This window comes from Xiphophorus hellerii, chromosome 19 (genome assembly GCF_003331165.1).
Source record: "Xiphophorus hellerii strain 12219 chromosome 19, Xiphophorus_hellerii-4.1, whole genome shotgun sequence".
NCBI classification, from domain to species: Eukaryota; Metazoa; Chordata; class Actinopteri; order Cyprinodontiformes; family Poeciliidae; genus Xiphophorus; species Xiphophorus hellerii.
In genome coordinates this window covers 28,304,004-28,327,682 of record NC_045690.1, presented here as the reverse complement: position 1 = coordinate 28,327,682, position 23,679 = coordinate 28,304,004, and the positions used below count along the sequence as shown (strand labels likewise).

Genomic DNA, 23,679 nt, shown 5'->3' with positions numbered 1-23,679 from the left:
TTCGGCCCAGAGCATTTAGAGTTCACAAAATAAACATCAGAGAAAATATTGTAGCAATAATTAGAACCGCAGCAAAAAGCCAAACATGCCACAATGAAATGAACCAAAACGTCCCCAAAGCATCGGGGGACTGACATAGGGGCCACCGGGGGATTAAAGGTAGATTCCAGGTAGATTCCAGGTAGATTCCAGAGATGCACATCGCAGCAGCTGTTCCTCCAGGGCCGGCCCAAGGTAATATGGGGCCTTAGACAGAACCCCCCTCCCTCCGGAACCCGTCCTACTAAGAACCTCGCTAACATGTTTAAATATAGATAAGGTGAAGTCTGTGAGAGGGAGACCAGGTTTATTGGCAGAGTTTAAAATCAATCACTGATTATTGGTTATTTGCTGTGATGTATTTGTGAACAAACCCAATTCAAACACAAAGATTACACCATATTGTAGCCATGGTAACACAACAATCAAACTATCAAGATGATTCTTTAAACTTTTACAAAGTAAACGTCCTAATTAAATCCTAAATGTACTATTTATTTTTCTCAGCTGAACGCATTAGATAAAATGTAATAACATTGTCATTCTCTTAAATGATGCTACAGGTTTAGCTCTATGGTCTGTGTTACAATTAAACCATTTCTAGGGGCCCCTGAGTGTCTGGAGGCCCCTGAATGTCTGGAGGCTCCTGAATGGCCCCTACCAGCAGCTACTGAGTTTTCTTTGCCCTGATATCTCAGTCTTATAATTCTAGGTCTCAGAGGTGCTAATATCAAACTATTATATAGAGTTAACCCCTTTGAGTTTTTTGAGCTATAAATCAGGTTGTTCTAGAGGTTAAATAGATATTATTAGGGCTTAATTAGTAAAATGGCAGCAAATTAGCTTATTTCATAACTTTATAACCAGAGACTTTCTCTCCTCTGGTCTGTTTAATTAACAGCTACAGTCTCAGATCAGCTCAGCCCTCCAGGACTGTCAGCAGCAGAAACAGAAACTTTATACCTGTTGGGGAAAATATAGACTAGATTTGCTTTGCATTTCCCTGCATTATGGCAATGATATAGTAGGATCCAATTAGATTCTTGATTAATATGGGTTGTTGCTGTGTTGTTGTACTGTGTTTTTGTTCAACGTGCCCCTTTTTTAAATTTGAGCCCCTGCCCCTCCCATAGGTCTCTGCATGGCCCTGGTTAAACAAGTGATTAATTCTTGTTTGTCATTCCATCATCAATACACATCAAATTTGCTCAGTGTTCTATTCACTACTAATGAAAGGCAACCTTAAACAGAAGGTAGTTTACCCTCAATTTAAAATAATGTGTTTTGATATTTCATTTATGGCATTTTTTTTCCAGATTCATGATGCACAGTGACTGATTTCTGCTTCATGTTTCATTCTGAAGATGAAGTACAGAGCAAACCAGAAGACCTAAATGGTCTGGCAGGTGCTATTTCATCAGATCTTTAACAAAGTGATCACTTTTCTTAAGTCGTTTGAGCTTCTCTATATTTTCTTGGTCTCAGAAGCTTTACTTGCTTCTCTGTCAACAAGCAAACTGTCTTGTATTCTGATATTTTTCAAGCTTATGTCTCATCTGATGCTTCTAAGTTTCATCTCTTGTCCGGAATCTGCCTGCTTATTATTTCCCAGGCCATTCTGTCACTTCTAGGTTGATGCAGTCTATTCTCTTGCTTAACCAGGTTCCACAATTGAACGCGTTCTTTCCAGTCTCGCTTCTGGGCCAATTGTCATTAGGCACCTACCAGTCATTCCTGTGGGTTTGTCAGCAGCAATCAGCACTCTCAAGCTGTCCTGTAGCACACAGCCCCCATCTGGAAGAAGCGAACCTCCAACATCGTTGCCTGAGACCTAGTCAAGTTTGTTCGCGTGGCACGTTTCAACGAGTTCAAAAGCTCTACGTAATTAAAATCTAAAAATCCCAAAGTTACAATAATCTAATGCATCGAGTTTTACAATTGCAGTTCATCAAAGTGGCTTTTTTATTTGAGGTCCAGTCTTTTGTCTGTTCACCAAAAGGTCTTTCAGGTACAGTGAGCAGTAAAACAGCAACAAAATGTCTGTCAAATCAGTCATTCGTTTTATTTCTGCCAACAGCCATATTTGAATAGCTTTTACATTAAAAAGCTATTCAAATATGGCTTTATCTAAACATATTCACATCCCAGAGCAGGTCCGAACAAGATGAAAAACAACCTCACCCACTCTGTGTGACACATCTAAATGCTAGACCGTGATTTCAGAAGGTTTTCAGATTTGACCTGGTGGCTTTTTGATGCAAGTCCTAAACTAAAACAGAGGCTACATGTCATGTTGGGTTCAAGTCTTTTGACCTACACACAGAAGACAAACAGGAGACTAAGAAATCAGAATGTTTATTTTGAACAAAGATTGAATTGTGAGATGTGTGGTTCTTGTCCTGTGGGTGGGAAGCAGGGGTTGTCAGAAAAATTATGTTTAAGTTTGCCTTTACAATCACAGTAGTGTTTAAAGCTAGAGTTGTGGTCCAGAGATTTGAAATTGAACCAGTTTCAAAACTTTTGGTCAATATACTTTGGCCAAAAAATGTTTTTGGAGGGTAAGGGATCACAGTTATTTTAGCTTTTTAAGCCAGCACAAAGACAGGTGATACTTAAAAAAATTTATTTACACACTAAAGCTTGTGAAAAAATTGGAGTGCCAGGAGATGTTGAGTAATCTGCCATCAAAAAATGTAAGACTAACAAAGAAAGTAGAAGCCAAGACCAAAACTTGTTTCTATTGAAAAACTTGTTAGCATGACTGTGGAACTGTGGCAGGGTTTTCAAAATCAAAATTTAGGACCTTAAAACCGACCAGATTGTCATACAAAATATTAAATCTTTAAGTCCTAAACGGAGTGCCAGTGATCCAGCCAAATTTGCAGCCCCGTAATTCCGCCACATTTGCACTATATGACAAATTCTAACAGTTTCTGAAAGGGGACACGTTGCCCTTTCCAGGCAATAGAGTTATTACAGTGATTTCACCCCCACCGTAGCAGGGAGTGAAATTAATCTGAGGGGCACTCTTTTAATAGACTGTAAATTGCGAAAATAACTTGATACATGTTGAAAGTTCCATTTGTTATGGATAAATGGGCAAATATATTTACTCACAGCAGGGCTGGCCCAAGGCATAAGCAAACTAAGCAGCCGCTTAGCGCCCCAGCAGCACCAAGGGGCCCCCTCAGTGGAGCTGATTTTTTTTTTTTTGTAACAATTTCTATCTCATTATAATAACAAAGCACACGATTTCATCATTTTTACAATAATATATATTTGATAATGTATGTAGAAATTATTTTATGGACAAAAAGAAAAAAAAAAAAGCTCTTGGGGCCCCCTGGTGGCTGCGGTATGTCATGCACGCTTTGTTGGTAACGAGCTGCCGTGCAGCGTGCAGAGCGCATCCAAGCATTCAAAGCTCCGGTAGAAGATAAGTTAGCAATACAAGGTCTCAAAAAAGGACTTATCCTTCAGGGAGAAAGAAAAGAGGAAGAACAGATAAAAGCCAAGATAAAGGTTTGTTTTAATATGTCTTCGTAATGTAATTCTTATAAAGAAACTGTCTTAAGTGGCTAATAAAAGAAAATTAGCTTTATAGCGACCTTGAACGGTTCAGTTCAACAGCCAAACATTCATGCTAGAGTCCTTGTGTAGTAAATAGTAAATAGTATAGTAAAAACTATTAAGTCAGTCTTTTTCCTACCGCTCCACACTACACATGCGTTAAAAAACACTCATATTTGCTCCATACCTATCAAGTTTTGGATTTGACAACATGGGGGGAAGGAGACGTAATTATTTTATAATACGGGAAAATATGGCTGGAAAGAGAGGTAAAATACCGCGGCTTCCCGGCCAAAACGGGAGACTTGACAGGCATGGCATACTCCCCTCCTGGCCTGTAACTGATGCGCTCTACTTGCAGACAGAGGGACCAAGGCAATCTGTCAAGTTTCCTGGTGACGAGATGGAGCCAATGCACAGACCGTTAATGTTGAGAGGCATTAGAACAACTAAAGAAAGACTAGTCTAAGGAAACTAAATAGTACGGAGCCCCTAAGGGGACATGGAGAGGAAAAAAAAAAGGAAAGAAATCCCGACTTATTATCTCGAGATCCCGACTTATTATCTCGAGATCCCGAGATCCCGACTTATTATCTCGAGATCCCGACTTATTATCCCGACTTATTATCTCGAGATCCCGACTTATTATCCCGACTTATTATCTCGAGATCCCGCGACATTTCTGAAAAATCGCGAGTTACTTTTTTTGGGGGGAAAGGCATGTTTTTATGCGGTAAACGTGGGGGAGTGTGTCTACATTGATTATGGAGGACGACTTATATCATTTTCTGCGGTCCAGAGATGTCCCAGAGGAGGATATCATGCACATGCAAAGAGACAAGGTAAATATAATCGCATAAAACATTGTTTGATAAATATCCGCTCAGTGAAAAACTACGTTTGATAGCCTTAGCTAAGAACCGCTTTGTATTTTATCAAGAAAAACTTGTTTTATCTGTTAAAGTTTGACCACACATTCTACAATTTGTCTTCAAAAAAGGGGGTTACTATGGCAACGGCACAACAAATTATGCGACCCATAACTAGCAGCGATAGTGCTACACAAGAAGTCTTCGCATGGCTTTCTGAAATACAACTATTACTATATATATATATATATATATATATATAAAGATGTGGATGTCTTTATTCTAATTATTTTTTTATTTTTTATGTCTCCAGGTGGACAAGGCTGTGCTGTCTATAATGACAGACGAACAGATGACCAATTACATCACTTCATATGGTGACAGAATAGCAGTTCTGTCTTTTTGTCAGCAAAGTACACTTATTGCAGAAAAAGATACTCTTCTCCAGAACTTAAGAGATAAAATTGGAGCACGGAAAATGAGATCTAGGACCAAAAGAGCTGTTTGTAGCACATCTGGTTTGTTCCAAATGCAAGGGGTGGAGATGGCAAGAGGAAGAAGTAAGGCAGCAGGGAGGACTTCGAGAAAAATTGAAATTGGGTGGCTTCATTTTCACATTGATGAATACCAACAAGTGAGAACAAGAAATGGTGGAGGAACGAGGCATGCAACAGTGGATAAAAGTACAACTGTTTCTCAAATTCTTGAAATGGGAAAGGAGCTTTTTTTTCCAGATGGGACCTCCACCAAAGGGGTAATTGAAGACTTTCTTTTTGAAGTTTGTGACTTCAAAAAAAATCTGATTTCTTTAGATGAAACAGTCGGAAATCTTTATGAAAAAACCAAGCTGAAGCTTTTACGGTTTTACATGTGCACAAAGAAAGAAGAAACAGTTCAGTATTCATCTGAAGAAGATTGTCAAAGTCCTGAACAACCAAATGACATGGATTCAACCCCAACAGCTAGAAAAGGATCTTTTGGTGAAATGGAGGATTGTGATGATCAAACTTTGAATCACCTAGACTCTTCCTACAACCATTCTGGAGTTGTTGATTTTACAGATCCACCTCATTCTGGATCCACACCTCGGCAGCCCCAGCCCTTCAGCTCTGAAAATTCTGGATCTGTTCCACACATGGATGAGGGAGACACGGTTGTATGGAATCCTGAAGAGGACCTAATTGGATTGGATGATGACAGTGACATAGTCGTTGTAACACTAAATTATGACAACACTGAAGAAGTTGTACAGGTAAGATCAGAAACGCTTTGGCGTGATACGATTTAGATACTTATAGAAGTGATATGTGACATTTGAATTGAGGTAAAATAGTAACATATTATTTGGTAGAATTTACATAGTTTTTTTGTGATGTATTTTTAATCAACTGTGAAATAAATATCTATCTTAAGGCAAAGGTATGAATAGTTTAACACTTGTGTTGTGTGCTGTAATCAAACATAACTTTATATATTACAATACTGTACAACTTTGTCATTCAGGACGATCTCAGCAGTCCCTTTGGACACGGTTCCCCGATACTGTTGCCTTCAGCCAGGAGTCTCTTCTCATCACAAATGCAAACCAGTAATATGGAGGCAGGACAAACTGGCCAGGTGAAATGGACACAGTCAATACAACCCAGAGCTCATTTTCTCCTCTGTAATGAACAACTCAGTACCACCTTTTTTTTAAAGGTCATGCAATTATTACATCTTTTGAATTGAATACATATTTTTTTATTGAATTGAATATATATTTTTCATTTAATTGAATTGGTATTTTCTATTTAATTTAAAAAAATCATATGAAAGTATTAAAGTATGGATTAAGCAGAAGGGTTAGTGTTCTACCAGATCTTCCAAAGTTCTACAAATTAGCTTGGTAATCATAACATAGTAATGAAGAGAATATTAACAAACAAATGTCCAATCTGTTTGTAGAAATCTTATATTTGTATCTGTGTTGTTAATAATGGTTATTGCTTTATCTTTTACCCAGGACTCTGGCTTGATTCCACCCGAAGATTCTCACCCAAGTTCAAGCGGTCTACTGCCCCAATCTGTTTCAGCTGGTAACTCAGAAAATCTAGCAAACCATCTACATGTGTCAATTCGCAGGATCAAGGTTGTGGAAGATCTTTTGGCTGTGTTTATGGAAAACAACCTTTTGAATCAGACTTTAAAAATGGAGTTTGTGAATGAAAGAGCAATCGATGATGCTGGGGTATCAAGGGAGGTTTACACTGCATTTTGGGAGCAGTTTTTGGAACAGTGTGAGGGTGAAACAGAGCGAGTTCCCAGGTTGAGGCCTGACTTTTGTGAGTCTGAATGGCAAGCCATTGGACACATTTGGGTCAAAGGATTTCTAGACCATGGAGTCATTCCAGTGAGGCTATCGAAAGCTTTCATTTTAGCTTGTGTCCATGGAATTGAATCAGTGGATGATGATGTATTGATCCCATCATTTCTCAACTACCTCCCTCTAGTAGAGAGATCAGCTGTTGAGAAGGCTCTACAGGGCACCATGGATCAAGGTGATGAAGAGGACTTGCTAGACCTCTTCACAAGGATGGGGTCCCACTTCCTGCCTCCCAATGAGAACATTCAGCAGGCCATTGAAACCATGGCTCACAAGGCAATTCTTCAAGAGCCAAAGTATATATTGGATTGCTTCTCCACATCCATGGCATGTGTACAAGTGGAACTTGCTGACAAGAAAAGTCTGTTGTCTTTGTATGAAAAAAAGAAGGCCTCAGGTAAAAGACTGTTACAGCTGTTTGAATCAGCAAATGTGACGCTGTCCCAGAGAGAACAGACAACCTTTAACCACCTTCAACGTTTTGTAAAAAATGCTGATGAAGACAAGGCCGAAAAAATACTGCGTTTCTGCACCGGCTCTTCTGTAATCTGTGTTGACAAAATTCTCATTTGTTTCAACACTGAAACCGGGCTTAATAGAAGGCCTGTTGCTCGCACCTGTGGAGCTACCCTAGAACTTCCTTGCACTTATAGTTCTTACCCAGACTTTCGCACAGAGTTCGACAACATCCTCTCCAGTAATTACTTTGAAATGGACATAATTTGAAGTTGATGGGAGGTATTTACAGCACCTTTTTGTTTTGGTTGGAAATTTTGAATGCAGTTTTTTTTTTTTCTAAATTTCATATTTAAATATTTAATGCATTCAGTCATATAGCAATTGATTTTATGTTTTCATGGTTTGGCTGTATGTTTTTGTTACTTTACATTTCAATTGTATTTATTTTCAAAGATACCTTGTGAATAATACAAATTAATGTAAAAATTACTTTTCCGCAAGATTTTAAGATCTTGTTTTAAGTAAATAATTCCTTAATATTGATCAAAAAGTACTGTTTATATTGGAAAATTATTTAACTTATAACAAGATATTTTTCCTATAAGTTAATTTATCTGCCAATAGAGCAAGTACTTTCTCATCAATATTAAAGAATTACTTACTTAAAACTCTATATGTTGCTGAAAAGTTACTTTTAAGTTAATTTGTCTTATTTTAAGTGTAATAGGATATTTTCACTAGAAACTAGACCAGAATTACTTGTTAAGATTTTGTTTTTCAATGTATGAAGAAGTGCTCCTTTGATTTTATCATATTCTAGCCCCTTTTTTTGTAATTAAACAGAAATGTGTTCTCATTTTCTTTCAAGATGCTGTACTACAAGACCGATCTGTTGATGTAGCCTCTGTGCAATGTTGCTTTAAGCAGAGTTTGTTCTTTCAGTAAGGTTTACTGTTTAAGCTTTTAGATGTTTTTACAGATTTTTTAAAAAGTTCATAATTGTGTTTACAACCCTTATTAACTTCAGAGGCAAGAAATATGCATTTTGCTTTGTATCATGTTGATTGTTTCAAATACTTTTCCTTTCTTTATAGCATTTCAAATTTTAAAAAGTTAATTAATGCAACATTTATTTTAAAAATAGAATGGCAGGACAGAGTTTATCACTTAAAAGAAGCATTTTGTTTTGATCACAGAATTACATTTTCAGATAAATATTATTTATACTAAATACCCTTATTTTCCTTTTATGTTTATCTTTGTTTGACAAGTAAATATTTGCTTTCACAGAGTTTATTTTCATCTGAAACAGATATTGCATATTTACAAAATGGTTAGAAGCAGTTGAATAAACTGGCAGTTCATGAAACTCAAATGAACAATACATTTCTTCATTGTCCCTTCTAGAGAACATAATGAAATACTTTTGAAAGAAAAGAAACACAGTTTGTTTACATCTGCATGCCATTCTAAGTGGGCTTGTAAAGGTGCTGAAAAATGTTCTTGCTTGCAGTCAGCACATTTTAAAGTGATGCAATGATTGCCTCTCTTAGATGCATATACAAGTTCAAAGCCTGGTAAGCGTCTGTGGGTAAGGTGAGATGGGACTCTGCCATAAGGATGTTGCAGAGGTCAAAGACATCTGGATCACATGGTTTGGTCAGTCGAGAAATGCACTCATTTTTGCATACTTCAACATGTTCCTCTTCAACAAGGCAAAGAAAGTCTCTTGTCCTGTAGAGCTCAGGTAATGCATACATCACATTGGGTCGACCACTGGGGACATTTCTGTTGTTTGATGGCCTGATGGAGTGTGCATTCCAAACCTGGGCAGTATCATCCAGCTCATCCTGTCACAAAGAACACATGAATATGAGAATCATACACACTCATCTGTCTTAAAATTAGTAAATTATAAGAGTCATAAATAGGGATAGGAATTCCTAAAAACTTTGCAATACCAATTTCATTATGATTATTAATTATTGATTTTATTTTCATCAATTCTCAATGAGTTAGAGAATAAAGTCCTTAATTTAAAATTTGCACCATGTTGTATTCAATTCAAACAAAACTGAAGGTGGCTTAAAAAAGAAGAATCCTGCAGTTAGATTACAATTTTAACATGAAATTCAACTTTTTGCACATCAACAATGTTTGCGAACACAATTTTGCATGTTTCACATCTCAGGAAAAATCTTTCAAGACTTACAGTGTCTCCAGCTATGGTTAAACACATTATTATATGTGTATTGTTATTTAAACATCTGAGAAAGCTAAGCAACTTCAAGTATGCAAGATCAAATCATGGTCATACTGATTTATTTAGTCCACTGCTTAAACTAGTGGACTTAACACATAGCATTTATGTGTTAATGAAAATGATGTCTTGCTTACAGCTAAGGAAAATATAACATTTTAGATTAGAATATTACATCACACCAATAAAAACACTAAACTCCTGCTTTAAGGTTATTTTAAAGTGCTTTTAATTTGACAATACTCATCCCAAATTCTAATTTATTGAATATGACTGTACATATAACTGAGATTGAGACTATTCATACAGTACAGAGCTGATATTAAAACAATAACCTTGATATGGAAGCATCTAAACTTGCCTGGCAGAAGAGCCAGAGTCCATTCCTCCCCCAGGGACCCTCAGACCTCCCTGAGGATCACGGCTAAGCAACATGTCAAACACTTTACATTCAATAGTCATTTGCATGATGTGTGTTAATTTTTTGGGACGTTGGAAGGATTTGTTCCCTTTATTGTGATTCAAGCTTTGTTTGGGTCCTAGTCTTTTTTTGTAGAATATAACCACACTTTGGAACCCATAATGTGTCCTCGGTCCAAAGTAGACTGATCTCGCTATTCTGTTGAGTTCTCCAGAGTTCTGGTATGACTTTATTATTTGATCTGAATGTCAAATGAACTACGTTGGGACTATTTGTTTGGAAACACAGCGGATGCGTGTGCGAGCACCGGCCACCGGCTCTTGCTGCAGTTAAGTTGCGCAGCATCCGCTGTGTTTAAAAACAAGTAATCCCTCTAGGATCTCAGTTTGCTATTATTATCCAAACATAAATAAATTATTAAGATTAACTCACCTGTATGATCCCCATGCAGCAAAACTGAAGAAGGTTTTTGTCTAAAAATCCACCATCAAAGTAACCGTTGTCTCTGATGTCTCCAAAAAGGGACAACCAGAACTCCACACACTGGTTACGAAGGAAACGCCACCAATATTCAATTCTTTGATTAGCTGTACTTGCTCCTTCCAGGTAACTGTCAAGGGTCTCGTTTGGTTCCGTTGGTACAAGGAAACGCTGGAAACTTCTCACATGGCCATTTTCGGTTCCAAGATCACCACGTACAACTCTAGGGCAGCCATTTAAACGCTGCACCGCTTCGATGTAATACCCCCCGATCACCTTTGGATTACTACTTGTTGTGTAAGCATTAAGCCAGATTATTTTTCTTGAAAACCCATCAATACTTGCGTTGATGCATATTCCATATGGTTTAAGTTTGTCGTAGGAGTCCATGTGCCAGATGAAGTTTGGTCCCTTTGAAAAGTAATTTCTCCGTCTGAGACGTCTTGCCTGCCTCAGTGCCACCCCTTGGGGATCCAATTCCTTCAACACAAAGCGCACATCTTCTTTTCTCACACGAAGTCCATGCTCTCTGCATTTAGCGTACATCCATCGGTAACCGTGAAGCTGTCCAGAGGACTGTAGCTGGTTATTAATGAATTCTACCAAAACTGCCAAGTCGGAAAAGGACTTGCGCCGAATGAGTCCCCGCGCTCTGAAAACTCTCTTCAGATGTCTCTCACTAATACTAAATCCATGTCTGCTGTCAAGCACTGATTTAATGTGTTTATACTCAAGCCCAAGCTCGAAATAAAAATCTATATATCTACCCCATGGGTGGGTGTCCTCCATCACTGTGATTAGGTCGTTATGTACTGATGTCGGGATCTCAAGATAATAAGTCGGGATCTCGGGATCTCGAGATAATAAGTCGGGATCTCGGGATCTCGAGATAATAAGTCGGGATCTCGAGATAATAAGTCGGGATCTCGAGATAATAAGTCGGGATCTCGAGATAATAAGTCGGGATTTCTTTCCTTTTTTTTTCTCTCCATGTCCCCTTAGGGGCTCCGTAAAATAGTAATGTGAGAGAGACTCTATAGGCACCCTTCTGTCAAAATTTAATCGGAGTTTGATTGATGAGTGATTTATGACCCTAATCATTAATTGCTATTAATATCCCCCCCCCCCCCCCCCCCCCACCCCCCCCGCCCCCACCCTTTCCCACACACACCTGTTACGCCAACTGTTATTCCCACTATGTGTTTTAAAAATAGTACAATTAAAGTATGAAAAAACATTATGAGTTTTAAGAATAATACAATGAAAGTATGAAAAACAATAAGTGTTAGATAATTGAGAATAATATACAATATAGTATATTTAAATAGAATGTTGTAGTTACCTCCGGTTTTTCTCACTAAGCCATTTGGTGTTTGTGTGTGTGTGTGTGTCCGGCTCTCTCGTGCTGACTATGAGTTTGTGACAGAATACCGGACAGGCCTCACCTGTCATCTGTGTGAGGCGGGCTAAAAAAAAACCCTAGGTAGGCGATTCTCTTGACCTGAGGGTCATCACACACACCGCCTGCAAGGAAACTCTATGTCTCCGGAAAACAGATTTTCAAACCGTCATCGATTATCAGCTCGGGATCTGCGCGGGAAAAGGGTTCCTGCCATCTGTCCGGCTCTCTCGTGCTGACTATGAGTTTGTGATATAATACCGGACAGGCCTCACCTGTCATCTGTGTGTGTTAGGCTAAAAAAAAAAACCCCTAGGTAGGCGATTCTCTTGACCTGAGGGTCATCACAGAGGGCCTGCAAGGAAACTCTATGTCTCCGGAAAACAGATTTTCAAACCGTCATCGATTATCAGCTCGGGATCTGCGCGGGAAAAGGGTTCCTGCCATCTGTCCGTGTCTTTCAGGGTGATTCTCATCAATTATCAGGTATAACTGTTTTACCACTTTATTTTATGGTAGCACGATTAGTCAGTGCTGACTATGAGTTTGTGATTTCCTTCATCGCTTAAATTTTAAACTCTTATAGATTTTCTTTTTCTGTAACACTTGCTAGTGTGAAACATGTCAGTAAATGTTCCTCGTCTGTACACGTACTTCTGAAGAATATGTGACAGACAGTAAACAGGCCTACGTGAGGCTGCTCAAATTTAACTTTTATCTTTCCGCAGTTAAAGAATTTGTCCAGACTTTTCCAGAATTTGGTCCGGCATCAATGTGAATGATTTTGTTCAGTTTTTTTTTCTTACTGTTGAATCAACGCTGATCTTCCCACTGCTTCATGTTTTCTCCAAAATAGTAAATCTTGGTTTAAATACATTTGAAACTCATAGATTTTTTTTCTGTAACACTTGCTAGTGTGAAACATGTCAGGAAATGTTCCTCATCTGTAAATTTATTTATGAAGAATATCTGACAGGGACTAAACAAGCCTAGGTGGCTCTAATGATGCAACTCTCAGAATCTGAGCGTGAGGCCATCTGTGTGCCAGGGTGGGTGCGTGTATGTGGCAAAGGACATAAGAGCTGAGGGTCAGTGGTGACCCCTCCCACGCAGAGGACCCCCCCCCCTTGCTCTCTGCGTGCGTGTGTGACAAGACTTAAAGCTGGACATATACCTCACGCGTTCTTTTAAAAGCAGACGTCATCTCGGGGTAAGAATCACAGCTCTCCAGAATTTCGACTCACTTTTGTTACAAATCCAGCTGTATTTCCAAACTTGATAATTTTCTTTAAACAAGTATTATTTTGAATCATGTCCGACTTTACAGGAAGACCTGCAGCTATAAGTTCTCAGGTTCTGTCCACGTTGTTCGATCGTAAGTAAATACAATTCTCAAATTCTCTTTCTCTAGTCATATACTGAATATATATATGTATATACAGAAATGCATCATGCTTAATAATGATTTTCTTATTTTTAGGGGCAGTCTCAGAAGATCCAAACATTGTCTTAGAGTCGGAATTTATAAGCGGTAAGTTTGTTTTCAGCATACCTTTTTTTCTTCTTTAACCAGAGTTGTAACATAATTTAAAATATTATTTGCTTACAGATCTTGCCAATACTCAGGAGACATACCAGAACCACACAGCATTAAACAATACAATTGGTAATTTAATATCTCTGTAACCAGGATTCTAAAAGCGAGAAAATAAAACATTTACTCTAATTTTACTCTAATATTTACAGATAACCGGGAGAATCCTAGGAAGAACCGCTTGTCATTGAATAAAAAAAGAACTGACTCTGAAGCTATCAGATCATCACAGCTGGTGAATACGGCTCTGACACCATCCGGTTCTGTTCAGACAGGAGTACACAGTAAGTTTTTTTTCTTTTTTTAAAACAACTATCTTAACCAATCAAGAAACTGTTTGTTTTTTTTTTTTATTATTTATTTTTTCGTCATTTTACAGGCATAACCCGTGATGAAGACGTAATTCTCATCTCGTCTGAATCGGAAGACGAACCTGTGGCAGACCTGCCTTCAGGGCAGAGATTTGATTTCATCTCCGTCACGCCTCCTCCCACACCACGGCAGGCTGCCAGGGCAAGGCCAGACATCGAACAGAGAGCAGAACCAGAACCTGAAGCGGAACCGGAACCAGAACCTGAAGCGGAACCGGAACCAGAAGCGCTACCTGAGAGGCCTACTAATTCTCACCACCCATGTAAGTTTAATTATTTGTTTTAGATAATAAAGATATATACCTTTAATGCTTCTCATGTCTGATTCCAATGCAAGTCCCAATTTTCAAACTGTTATTTTAAATTAAAAGAAAGATATATATCCGTAACATAAACTCTAATAAAGTTTCTCTTTATAACACCTCAAAATACGAAACATGGGGAGGGGTGTGAATATTTTTCTACACTGGGAACATTTCACTGAAAACTTTACTCAACCCACCCCGACACACAGAGACAGAGACAGCAGAGGGGAGGGGTGTGTGTGTGTGTAGGGCTGGGTGTGTGTGTGTGTGTGTGTGTGTGTGTGTGCATGCGCTTTTTTGTCTCCAGGAAATAACAGCCGATGGCCAGGGGTGGGTGAGCGATCCCCCCACCCGCAGAAGATCCCTTGCTCTCTCTGCGTGCGTGTGTATGTCTCGTTGACATAAAGCTGGACATGAAAGCAGACGTAATAAAAAGGAGTTTGTGTGTATTTATTTCCCCACATACCACTATAAAAATAAATAAATAATAAAAATTTAAAAAACCTTACAAGTCGCCAAGAGCTACGTTCTTGTCAAGTTGGAGACTCCAGTTTGTCTTATTGTAAAATTAAAGTGCAATGTTTGTTCACTACCCCCTCTAACATGCTACATGCTTTTTTTAAAAAAATTATTTATTAATTTATTCTATGTTATTTTTGTATTTACTTTATCCTAATCTACTTTATTTATTTTTTAAATGCTTTTTCAGTAATGCTTTAATTCGGCCTTACCTAACTGATTGTAATCATATTAAATATATTCCACAGCTTCCGGACTCAGGGGCTGGGAGAGGAAGAGGAGAGCACATAATCTCCAATTCAGAACCGTTTTATTAGATGGATTGATTACAGGTATTTTATTTGAATTTATCTAGTAAAATCACATTTCATAGCTGCTAGAAGTTTATTCCTAATTATTTATTGCAGAATCTTTCATGCTGCTGGACAGACCTCCTACGGACAGAGGACGACGACGACAAGCTCTGGCTCGCAACCGAGAACAAGTTAAAATCCTGCTACAAGCCAGCAGAACAGTGTTGCATAATCTTTCCTCCGATGCAAAGGTGATTGTGAAATGAATCATGTATGATTTGTCTCTTATAACTCAGTAAAGAATGGAAGACCAACAAGCTAGAGTTGAATCATCTCAATCAGATTATTCCCAACAAATTTCTAATTCCATCCAAACTCTGCAAACACTTGCATTAGCATTGAATACTGGGGGAAATGACTTTTCACAGAGCCCTGCTCTTAGCCCTGCTAGATCACCAATCTCTGATATTTTAAACGCATCTGAAGTCTCAGACTATTTAAGACAAATTAACGATGCAGTCCGCGGTTTAAATGACTACATATCTCCGCAAAACTCACCGGCTGCCTCATCTGTGTTGGATGAAACTTTTCAAAATACAGAATCTCAATCAGATTATTCCCAACAAATTATTAATTCCATCCAGATTCTACAAACAATCGCTTCAGCTTTGAATACCGGGGAAAATAACTTTTCACAGAGCCCTGCTCTTAGCCCTGCTAGATCACCAATCTCTGATATTTTAAACGCATCTGAAGTCTCAGACTATTTCAGACAAATTAACGATGCAGTCCGTGGTTTAAATGACTACATATCTCCGCAAAACTCACCCGTTGGTTCACCGGCTACTTCGTCTAGCATTTCATTAGATGAAGGTTTTCAAAATACAGAATGTGTGTTACCATCTGAAACAGTTTCTGCAGCAAATGATCAAGCACGGTAGCAACAGCAGCGAGGAGGTAATCTAGATCAAAATCAGAGAATTGAACGTCAGCGTTTCAATAACATTGAAATAAGGAGATCGTTATCAATCGGGCCTCCAACCCAAGCTGTACCTGACATTGCTGAATTCTACACCGCAGTTATGAATGTTTTAACTGATCTGGCAATTGATGCAAGATCAATAGCTGAACGTAATGACTTTGTACAGTTAGAATTAGTGTGGGGTGATATTTCTCATCACATAAATATCTCTGTTACTGATAACGACGCAATCCTGCCTGCATTTGAAGAATTTTTAGATGAGCTCGTTCAATCTAATGCAGAGCTGCCCTCAGAAAGTAATTTGGAGCTGATTCTTCAGATAGTCAAGAATCCTACAGGAGGTTCAAAACGCAAGGCTGAAAGAACATTGGAATGTGAATTGATTAATAAGAAGAGGCGTCACCTGTATATTGTAGAAAATACAGGAAATAAATTGTGTTTTGCTACCAGCCTGGCACATATAGCTCACCCTGAATTTACAGATAAACAAGCTCTTGAACAGGGAAGAAAGTGGCAGCATCAGGCAGGTCTAACTGATCAGACAGCGGTTACATTCAGCGACGTCGCAAAGTTTGAAAACATTCTACAAAGAAAAATTGTAGTGTTTCATCGAACCTCAAAAGATAGGGCTTTATCTAAATTTGAAACAGATTTCCAAAATCGTTCAAATCCCTGCTTTCTCCTCCTCCATAATAATCACTTCTATGGCATTAGGAATCTTGCAGGTTTTACCGGGTCGAGATATATTTGCAGATTTTGTTACGGCGGTCATAATAATTCTAACACCCATCATTGCCAAGGTTACTGTGGTGTCTGCAGTTGTTACAGTTGCACACAACTGCAGTACAATCCAGTACATTGCGATGACTGTAACAGAATATGTCGAAACTCTACATGCTTCGATAGGCACAAAGAACCTCGCAACAGACCTCATGCTGAAATGCTTGTAAGTGATTGCGAGACGATCAAATTTTGTTCTACGTGTAAAAGGTTGTATCGCGTTCCTATGAACAAAGAGAAAACTTTACACATATGTGAATCAAAATGTGTCATCTGCGGTGAAAAAAATCTACCTCCTGGTACAGATGTAACTCTTAACGATCATCAATGCTACATTCAAACCAGTACTACTGATGACAAACTTCATGACAAACTTGTGTTTTACGATTTTGAAACCTTTGTAGATCAGAGCGGCGTACATAAACCCTTTCTAGTCTGTTCAAAAACTGTGAAAGGTGTTGAATGGCACGCTTATGGCCTGGATTGTGCACAGCAATTCCTTCTTCATTTTCGAAGACCAATGTTTAAGGGACACACCTTCATCGCACATAATGCACGTGGGTTTGATAGTTATTTATTGCTTAACTCTATGGTGCAGTTAGGTATCAAGCCTTTTCTAATCATGCAAGGAGGAAAAGTTCTTTGTTTTACAGACCCCGATTACAAATTGAAATTCATTGATAGCCTGTCATTTCTGACTATGAAACTGAGTGCCATGCCGAAAGCACTGGGCTTCCATGACCGCTCGAAAGGATATTTTCCCCACGAATTTTCCGCTGAAGAGCATCTCAAGTATGTGGGTGTGTTTCCTCCTTTAGATTCGTACGGCGTCAAACTTATGAATCCTGATGAGAGGCAGAAAATTACTGATTGGTACGGTGAAGCATCCAAAGGCATTTTTGACTTTGAGAAAGAATCCCTGCATTATTGCAAAAATGATGTGGACATTCTTTTTCAAGGTTGTGTTAAATTCAGAGAGGAGTTTTTTAAGGAGACAAATGTGGATCCCTTTAAGAACATCACAATTGCTTCTGCATGCATGCAGGTTTTTGTGACCAATTTTCTTCCAGAGAAATCCTTGGCGATCCCATCCGCTGTAGATTACAGGCGTGGGTCCAAAACTTTCTCCAATGCTTCAATTCAGTGGCTAGAGTGGAAGATGGACAGTGAGAACTTACAAATTGAGCACGCGCTAAACTCGGGCGAACGCAAAATCGGACCCTATTTTGTCGACGGATTCGCAGTAATCTCAGGTTTAGCCACCGTATTCTCTTTCAACGGGTGTCTTTATCATGCCTGCCCTCGGTGTTTCAAGCAGACTGAAATGTGTCCTTTGAAAGAGAATACGGTGGCTAAACCTGAGATTACTGCGAATCCGTCGACAAAATAGGGTCCGATTTTGCGTTCGCCCGAGTTTAGCGCGTGCTCAATTTGTAAGTTCTCACTGTCCATCTTCCACTCTAGCCACTGAATTGAAGCATTGGAGAAAGTTTTGGACCCACGCCTGTAATCTACAGCGGATGGGATCGCCAAGGATTTCTCTGGAAGAAAATTGGTCACAAAAACCTGCATGCATGCAGAAGCAATTGTGATGTTCTTAAAGGGATCCACATTTGTCTCCTTAAAAAACTCCTCTCTGAATTTAACACAACCTTGAAAAAGAATGTCCACATCATTTTTGCAATAATGCAGGGATTCTTTCTCAAAGTCAAAAATGCCTTTGGATGCTTCACCGTACCAATCAGTAATTTTCTGCCTCTCATCAGGATTCATAAGTTTGACGCCGTACGAATCTAAAGGAGGAAACACACCCACATACTTGAGATGCTCTTCAGCGGAAAATTCGTGGGGAAAATATCCTTTCGAGCGGTCATGGAAGCCCAGTGCTTTCGGCATGGCACTCAGTTTCATAGTCAGAAATGACAGGCTATCAATGAATTTCAATTTGTAATCGGGGTCTGTAAAACAAAGAACTTTTCCTCCTTGCATGATTAGAAAAGGCTTGATACCTAACTGCACCATAGAGTTAAGCAATAAATAACTATCAAACCCACGTGCATTATGTGCGATGAAGGTGTGTCCCTTAAACATTGGTCTTCGAAAATGAAGAAGGAATTGCTGTGCACAATCCAGGCCATAAGCGTGCCATTCAACACCTTTCACAGTTTTTGAACAGACTAGAAAGGGTTTATGTACGCCGCTCTGATCTACAAAGGTTTCAAAATCGTAAAACACAAGTTTGTCATGAAGTTTGTCATCAGTAGTACTGGTTTGAATGTAGCATTGATGATCGTTAAGAGTTACATCTGTACCAGGAGGTAGATTTTTTTCACCGCAGATGACACATTTTGATTCACATATGTGTAAAGTTTTCTCTTTGTTCATAGGAACGCGATACAACCTTTTACACGTAGAACAAAATTTGATCGTCTCGCAATCACTTACAAGCATTTCAGCATGAGGTCTGTTGCGAGGTTCTTTGTGCCTATCGAAGCATGTAGAGTTTCGACATATTCTGTTACAGTCATCGCAATGTACTGGATTGTACTGCAGTTGTGTGCAACTGTAACAACTGCAGACACCACAGTAACCTTGGCAATGATGGGTGTTAGAATTATTATGACCGCCGTAACAAAATCTGCAAATATATCTCGACCCGGTAAAACCTGCAAGATTCCTAATGCCATAGAAGTGATTATTATGGAGGAGGAGAAAGCAGGGATTTGAACGATTTTGGAAATCTGTTTCAAATTTAGATAAAGCCCTATCTTTTGAGGTTCGATGAAACACTACAATTTTTCTTTGTAGAATGTTTTCAAACTTTGCGACGTCGCTGAATGTAACCGCTGTCTGATCAGTTAGACCTGCCTGATGCTGCCACTTTCTTCCCTGTTCAAGAGCTTGTTTATCTGTAAATTCAGGGTGAGCTATATGTGCCAGGCTGGTAGCAAAACACAATTTATTTCCTGTATTTTCTACAATATACAGGTGACGCCTCTTCTTATTAATCAATTCACATTCCAATGTTCTTTCAGCCTTGCGTTTTGAACCTCCTGTAGGATTCTTGACTATCTGAAGAATCAGCTCCAAATTACTTTCTGAGGGCAGCTCTGCATTAGATTGAACGAGCTCATCTAAAAATTCTTCAAATGCAGGCAGGATTGCGTCGTTATCAGTAACAGAGATATTTATGTGATGAGAAATATCACCCCACACTAATTCTAACTGTACAAAGTCATTACGTTCAGCTATTGATCTTGCATCAATTGCCAGATCAGTTAAAACATTCATAACTGCGGTGTAGAATTCAGCAATGTCAGGTACAGCTTGGGTTGGAGGCCCGATTGATAACGATCTCCTTATTTCAATGTTATTGAAACGCTGACGTTCAATTCTCTGATTTTGATCTAGATTACCTCCTCGCTGCTGTTGCTACCGTGCTTGATCATTTGCTGCAGAAACTGTTTCAGATGGTAACACACATTCTGTATTTTGAAAACCTTCATCTAATGAAATGCTAGACGAAGTAGCCGGTGAACCAACGGGTGAGTTTTGCGGAGATATGTAGTCATTTAAACCACGGACTGCATCGTTAATTTGTCTGAAATAGTCTGAGACTTCAGATGCGTTTAAAATATCAGAGATTGGTGATCTAGCAGGGCTAAGAGCAGGGCTCTGTGAAAAGTTATTTTCCCCGGTATTCAAAGCTGAAGCGATTGTTTGTAGAATCTGGATGGAATTAATAATTTGTTGGGAATAATCTGATTGAGATTCTGTATTTTGAAAAGTTTCATCCAACACAGATGAGGCAGCCGGTGAGTTTTGCGGAGATATGTAGTCATTTAAACCGCGGACTGCATCGTTAATTTGTCTTAAATAGTCTGAGACTTCAGATGCGTTTAAAATATCAGAGATTGGTGATCTAGCAGGGCTAAGAGCAGGGCTCTGTGAAAAGTCATTTCCCCCAGTATTCAATGCTAATGCAAGTGTTTGCAGAGTTTGGATGGAATTAGAAATTTGTTGGGAATAATCTGATTGAGATGATTCAACTCTAGCTTGTTGGTCTTCCATTCTTTACTGAGTTATAAGAGACAAATCATACATGATTCATTTCACAATCACCTTTGCATCGGAGGAAAGATTATGCAACACTGTTCTGCTGGCTTGTAGCAGGATTTTAACTTGTTCTCGGTTGCGAGCCAGAGCTTGTCGTCGTCGTCCTCTGTCCGTAGGAGGTCTGTCCAGCAGCATGAAAGATTCTGCAATAAATAATTAGGAATAAACTTCTAGCAGCTATGAAATGTGATTTTACTAGATAAATTCAAATAAAATACCTGTAATCAATCCATCTAATAAAACGGTTCTGAATTGGAGATTATGTGCTCTCCTCTTCCTCTCCCAGCCCCTGAGTCCGGAAGCTGTGGAATATATTTAATATGATTACAATCAGTTAGGTAAGGCCGAATTAAAGCATTACTGAAAAAGCATTTAAAAAATAAATAAAGTAGATTAGGATAAAGTAAATACAAAAATAACATAGAATAAATTAATAAATAATTTTTTTAAAAAAAGCATGTAGCATGTTAGAGGGGGTAGTGAACAAACATTGCACTTTAATTTTACAATAAGACAAACTGGAGTCTCCAACTTGACAAGAACGTAGCTCTTGGCGACTTGTAAGGTTTTTTAAATTTTTATTATTTATTTATTTTTATAGTGGTATGTGGGGAAATAAATACACACAAACTCCTTTTTATTACGTCTGCTTTCATGTCCAGCTTTATGTCAACGAGACATACACACGCACGCAGAGAGAGCAAGGGATCTTCTGCGGGTGGGGGGATCGCTCACCCACCCCTGGCCATCGGCTGTTATTTCCTGGAGACAAAAAAGCGCATGCACACACACACACACACACACACACACACACCCAGCCCTACACACACACACACCCCTCCCCTCTGCTGTCTCTGTCTCTGTGTGTCGGGGTGGGTTGAGTAAAGTTTTCAGTGAAATGTTCCCAGTGTAGAAAAATATTCACACCCCTCCCCATGTTTCGTATTTTGAGGTGTTATAAAGAGAAACTTTATTAGAGTTTATGTTACGGATATATATCTTTCTTTTAATTTAAAATAACAGTTTGAAAATTGGGACTTGCATTGGAATCAGACATGAGAAGCATTAAAGGTATATATCTTTATTATCTAAAACAAATAATTAAACTTACATGGGTGGTGAGAATTAGTAGGCCTCTCAGGTAGCGCTTCTGGTTCCGGTTCCGCTTCAGGTTCTGGTTCCGGTTCCGCTTCAGGTTCTGGTTCTGCTCTCTGTTCGATGTCTGGCCTTGCCCTGGCAGCCTGCCGTGGTGTGGGAGGAGGCGTGACGGAGATGAAATCAAATCTCTGCCCTGAAGGCAGGTCTGCCACAGGTTCGTCTTCCGATTCAGACGAGATGAGAATTACGTCTTCATCACGGGTTATGCCTGTAAAATGACGAAAAAATAAATAATAAAAAAAAAAAACAAACAGTTTCTTGATTGGTTAAGATAGTTGTTTTAAAAAAAGAAAAAAAACTTACTGTGTACTCCTGTCTGAACAGAACCGGATGGTGTCAGAGCCGTATTCACCAGCTGTGATGATCTGATAGCTTCAGAGTCAGTTCTTTTTTTATTCAATGACAAGCGGTTCTTCCTAGGATTCTCCCGGTTATCTGTAAATATTAGAGTAAAATTAGAGTAAATGTTTTATTTTCTCGCTTTTAGAATCCTGGTTACAGAGATATTAAATTACCAATTGTATTGTTTAATGCTGTGTGGTTCTGGTATGTCTCCTGAGTATTGGCAAGATCTGTAAGCAAATAATATTTTAAATTATGTTACAACTCTGGTTAAAGAAGAAAAAAAGGTATGCTGAAAACAAACTTACCGCTTATAAATTCCGACTCTAAGACAATGTTTGGATCTTCTGAGACTGCCCCTAAAAATAAGAAAATCATTATTAAGCATGATGCATTTCTGTATATACATATATATATTCAGTATATGACTAGAGAAAGAGAATTTGAGAATTGTATTTACTTACGATCGAACAACGTGGACAGAACCTGAGAACTTATAGCTGCAGGTCTTCCTGTAAAGTCGGACATGATTCAAAATAATACTTGTTTAAAGAAAATTATCAAGTTTGGAAATACAGCTGGATTTGTAACAAAAGTGAGTCGAAATTCTGGAGAGCTGTGATTCTTACCCCGAGATGACGTCTGCTTTTAAAAGAACGCGTGAGGTATATGTCCAGCTTTAAGTCTTGTCACACACGCACGCAGAGAGCAAGGGGGGGGGGTCCTCTGCGTGGGAGGGGTCACCACTGACCCTCAGCTCTTATGTCCTTTGCCACATACACGCACCCACCCTGGCACACAGATGGCCTCACGCTCAGATTCTGAGAGTTGCATCATTAGAGCCACCTAGGCTTGTTTAGTCCCTGTCAGATATTCTTCATAAATAAATTTACAGATGAGGAACATTTCCTGACATGTTTCACACTAGCAAGTGTTACAGAAAAAAAATCTATGAGTTTCAAATGTATTTAAACCAAGATTTACTATTTTGGAGAAAACATGAAGCAGTGGGAAGATCAGCGTTGATTCAACAGTAAGAAAAAAAAACTGAACAAAATCATTCACATTGATGCCGGACCAAATTCTGGAAAAGTCTGGACAAATTCTTTAACTGCGGAAAGATAAAAGTTAAATTTGAGCAGCCTCACGTAGGCCTGTTTACTGTCTGTCACATATTCTTCAGAAGTACGTGTACAGACGAGGAACATTTACTGACATGTTTCACACTAGCAAGTGTTACAGAAAAAGAAAATCTATAAGAGTTTAAAATTTAAGCGATGAAGGAAATCACAAACTCATAGTCAGCACTGACTAATCGTGCTACCATAAAATAAAGTGGTAAAACAGTTATACCTGATAA

At 38.8% G+C, this 23,679-nt stretch overlaps 5 protein-coding genes across 15 annotated transcripts in view; 3 read left to right on the top strand and 2 right to left on the bottom strand.

Moving 5' to 3' along the window:
• Nucleotides 1-23,679, top strand: part of LOC116708782 (uncharacterized) — a 246,275-nt gene that overhangs the window by 11,514 nt on the left and 211,082 nt on the right. The gene's annotated exons all lie outside the window — the stretch shown is intronic.
• On the top strand, nt 4,230-7,653 carry LOC116708784 (uncharacterized). The gene is made up of 3 exons (XM_032546815.1): nt 4,230-5,730; nt 5,982-6,095; nt 6,481-7,653. Exons 1-3 carry the CDS (start codon nt 4,816-4,818, stop codon nt 7,564-7,566), a joined length of 2,115 nt encoding a protein of 704 aa, XP_032402706.1. The 5' UTR covers nt 4,230-4,815; the 3' UTR covers nt 7,567-7,653.
• LOC116708786 (uncharacterized) lies at nt 8,577-11,468 on the bottom strand. Its single transcript, XM_032546822.1, has 2 exons — nt 10,413-11,468; nt 8,577-9,149 (listed from the first exon to the last, which is right to left on the bottom strand). Exons 1-2 carry the CDS (start codon nt 11,247-11,249, stop codon nt 8,823-8,825), a joined length of 1,164 nt encoding a protein of 387 aa, XP_032402713.1. The 5' UTR covers nt 11,250-11,468; the 3' UTR covers nt 8,577-8,822.
• On the top strand, nt 12,794-16,382 carry LOC116708787 (translation initiation factor IF-2-like). Its single transcript, XM_032546823.1, has 7 exons — nt 12,794-13,234; nt 13,340-13,390; nt 13,469-13,525; nt 13,606-13,737; nt 13,833-14,087; nt 14,897-14,980; nt 15,056-16,382. The coding sequence occupies exons 1-7, from the start codon at nt 13,171-13,173 to the stop codon at nt 15,205-15,207; spliced, it is 795 nt and encodes a 264-aa protein (XP_032402714.1). The 5' UTR covers nt 12,794-13,170; the 3' UTR covers nt 15,208-16,382.
• On the bottom strand, nt 17,227-23,224 carry LOC116708785 (translation initiation factor IF-2-like). 5 transcript variants are annotated; one of them, XM_032546817.1, is made up of 7 exons: nt 22,784-23,224; nt 22,628-22,678; nt 22,493-22,549; nt 22,281-22,412; nt 21,931-22,185; nt 21,038-21,121; nt 17,227-20,962 (listed from the first exon to the last, which is right to left on the bottom strand). In XM_032546817.1, the coding sequence occupies exon 7, from the start codon at nt 19,992-19,994 to the stop codon at nt 17,994-17,996; it is 2,001 nt and encodes a 666-aa protein (XP_032402708.1). In that variant the 5' UTR covers nt 19,995-20,962; nt 21,038-21,121; nt 21,931-22,185; nt 22,281-22,412; nt 22,493-22,549; nt 22,628-22,678; nt 22,784-23,224; the 3' UTR covers nt 17,227-17,993. The 5 variants fall into 5 exon arrangements, with proteins under 5 accessions (XP_032402708.1, XP_032402709.1, XP_032402710.1 ...); XM_032546821.1 differs by having other exon boundaries at nt 20,430-20,962; XM_032546818.1 differs by having other exon boundaries at nt 22,628-23,224.

Excerpts from the sequence above, each read along its gene's own strand:
- LOC116708784 (XM_032546815.1), top strand. The coding sequence starts at position 4,816 with ATGACAGACGAACAGATGACCAATTACATCACTTCATATGGTGACAGA. Across the intron at positions 5,731-5,981 it reads ACACTGAAGAAGTTGTACAG|GACGATCTCAGCAGTCCCTT; the intron begins GTAAGATCAGAA and ends TTTGTCATTCAG. Across the intron at positions 6,096-6,480 it reads AGGCAGGACAAACTGGCCAG|GACTCTGGCTTGATTCCACC; the intron begins GTGAAATGGACA and ends TCTTTTACCCAG.
- LOC116708786 (XM_032546822.1), bottom strand. The coding sequence starts at position 11,249 with ATGGAGGACACCCACCCATGGGGTAGATATATAGATTTTTATTTCGAG. Across the intron at positions 9,150-10,412 it reads GCTGCATGGGGATCATACAG|GATGAGCTGGATGATACTGC; the intron begins GTGAGTTAATCT and ends TCTTTGTGACAG.
- LOC116708787 (XM_032546823.1), top strand. The coding sequence starts at position 13,171 with ATGTCCGACTTTACAGGAAGACCTGCAGCTATAAGTTCTCAGGTTCTG. Across the intron at positions 13,526-13,605 it reads AGCATTAAACAATACAATTG|ATAACCGGGAGAATCCTAGG; the intron begins GTAATTTAATAT and ends TAATATTTACAG. Across the intron at positions 14,981-15,055 it reads ATTAGATGGATTGATTACAG|AATCTTTCATGCTGCTGGAC; the intron begins GTATTTTATTTG and ends TATTTATTGCAG.
- LOC116708785 (XM_032546819.1), bottom strand. The coding sequence starts at position 19,994 with ATGAATGTTTTAACTGATCTGGCAATTGATGCAAGATCAATAGCTGAA.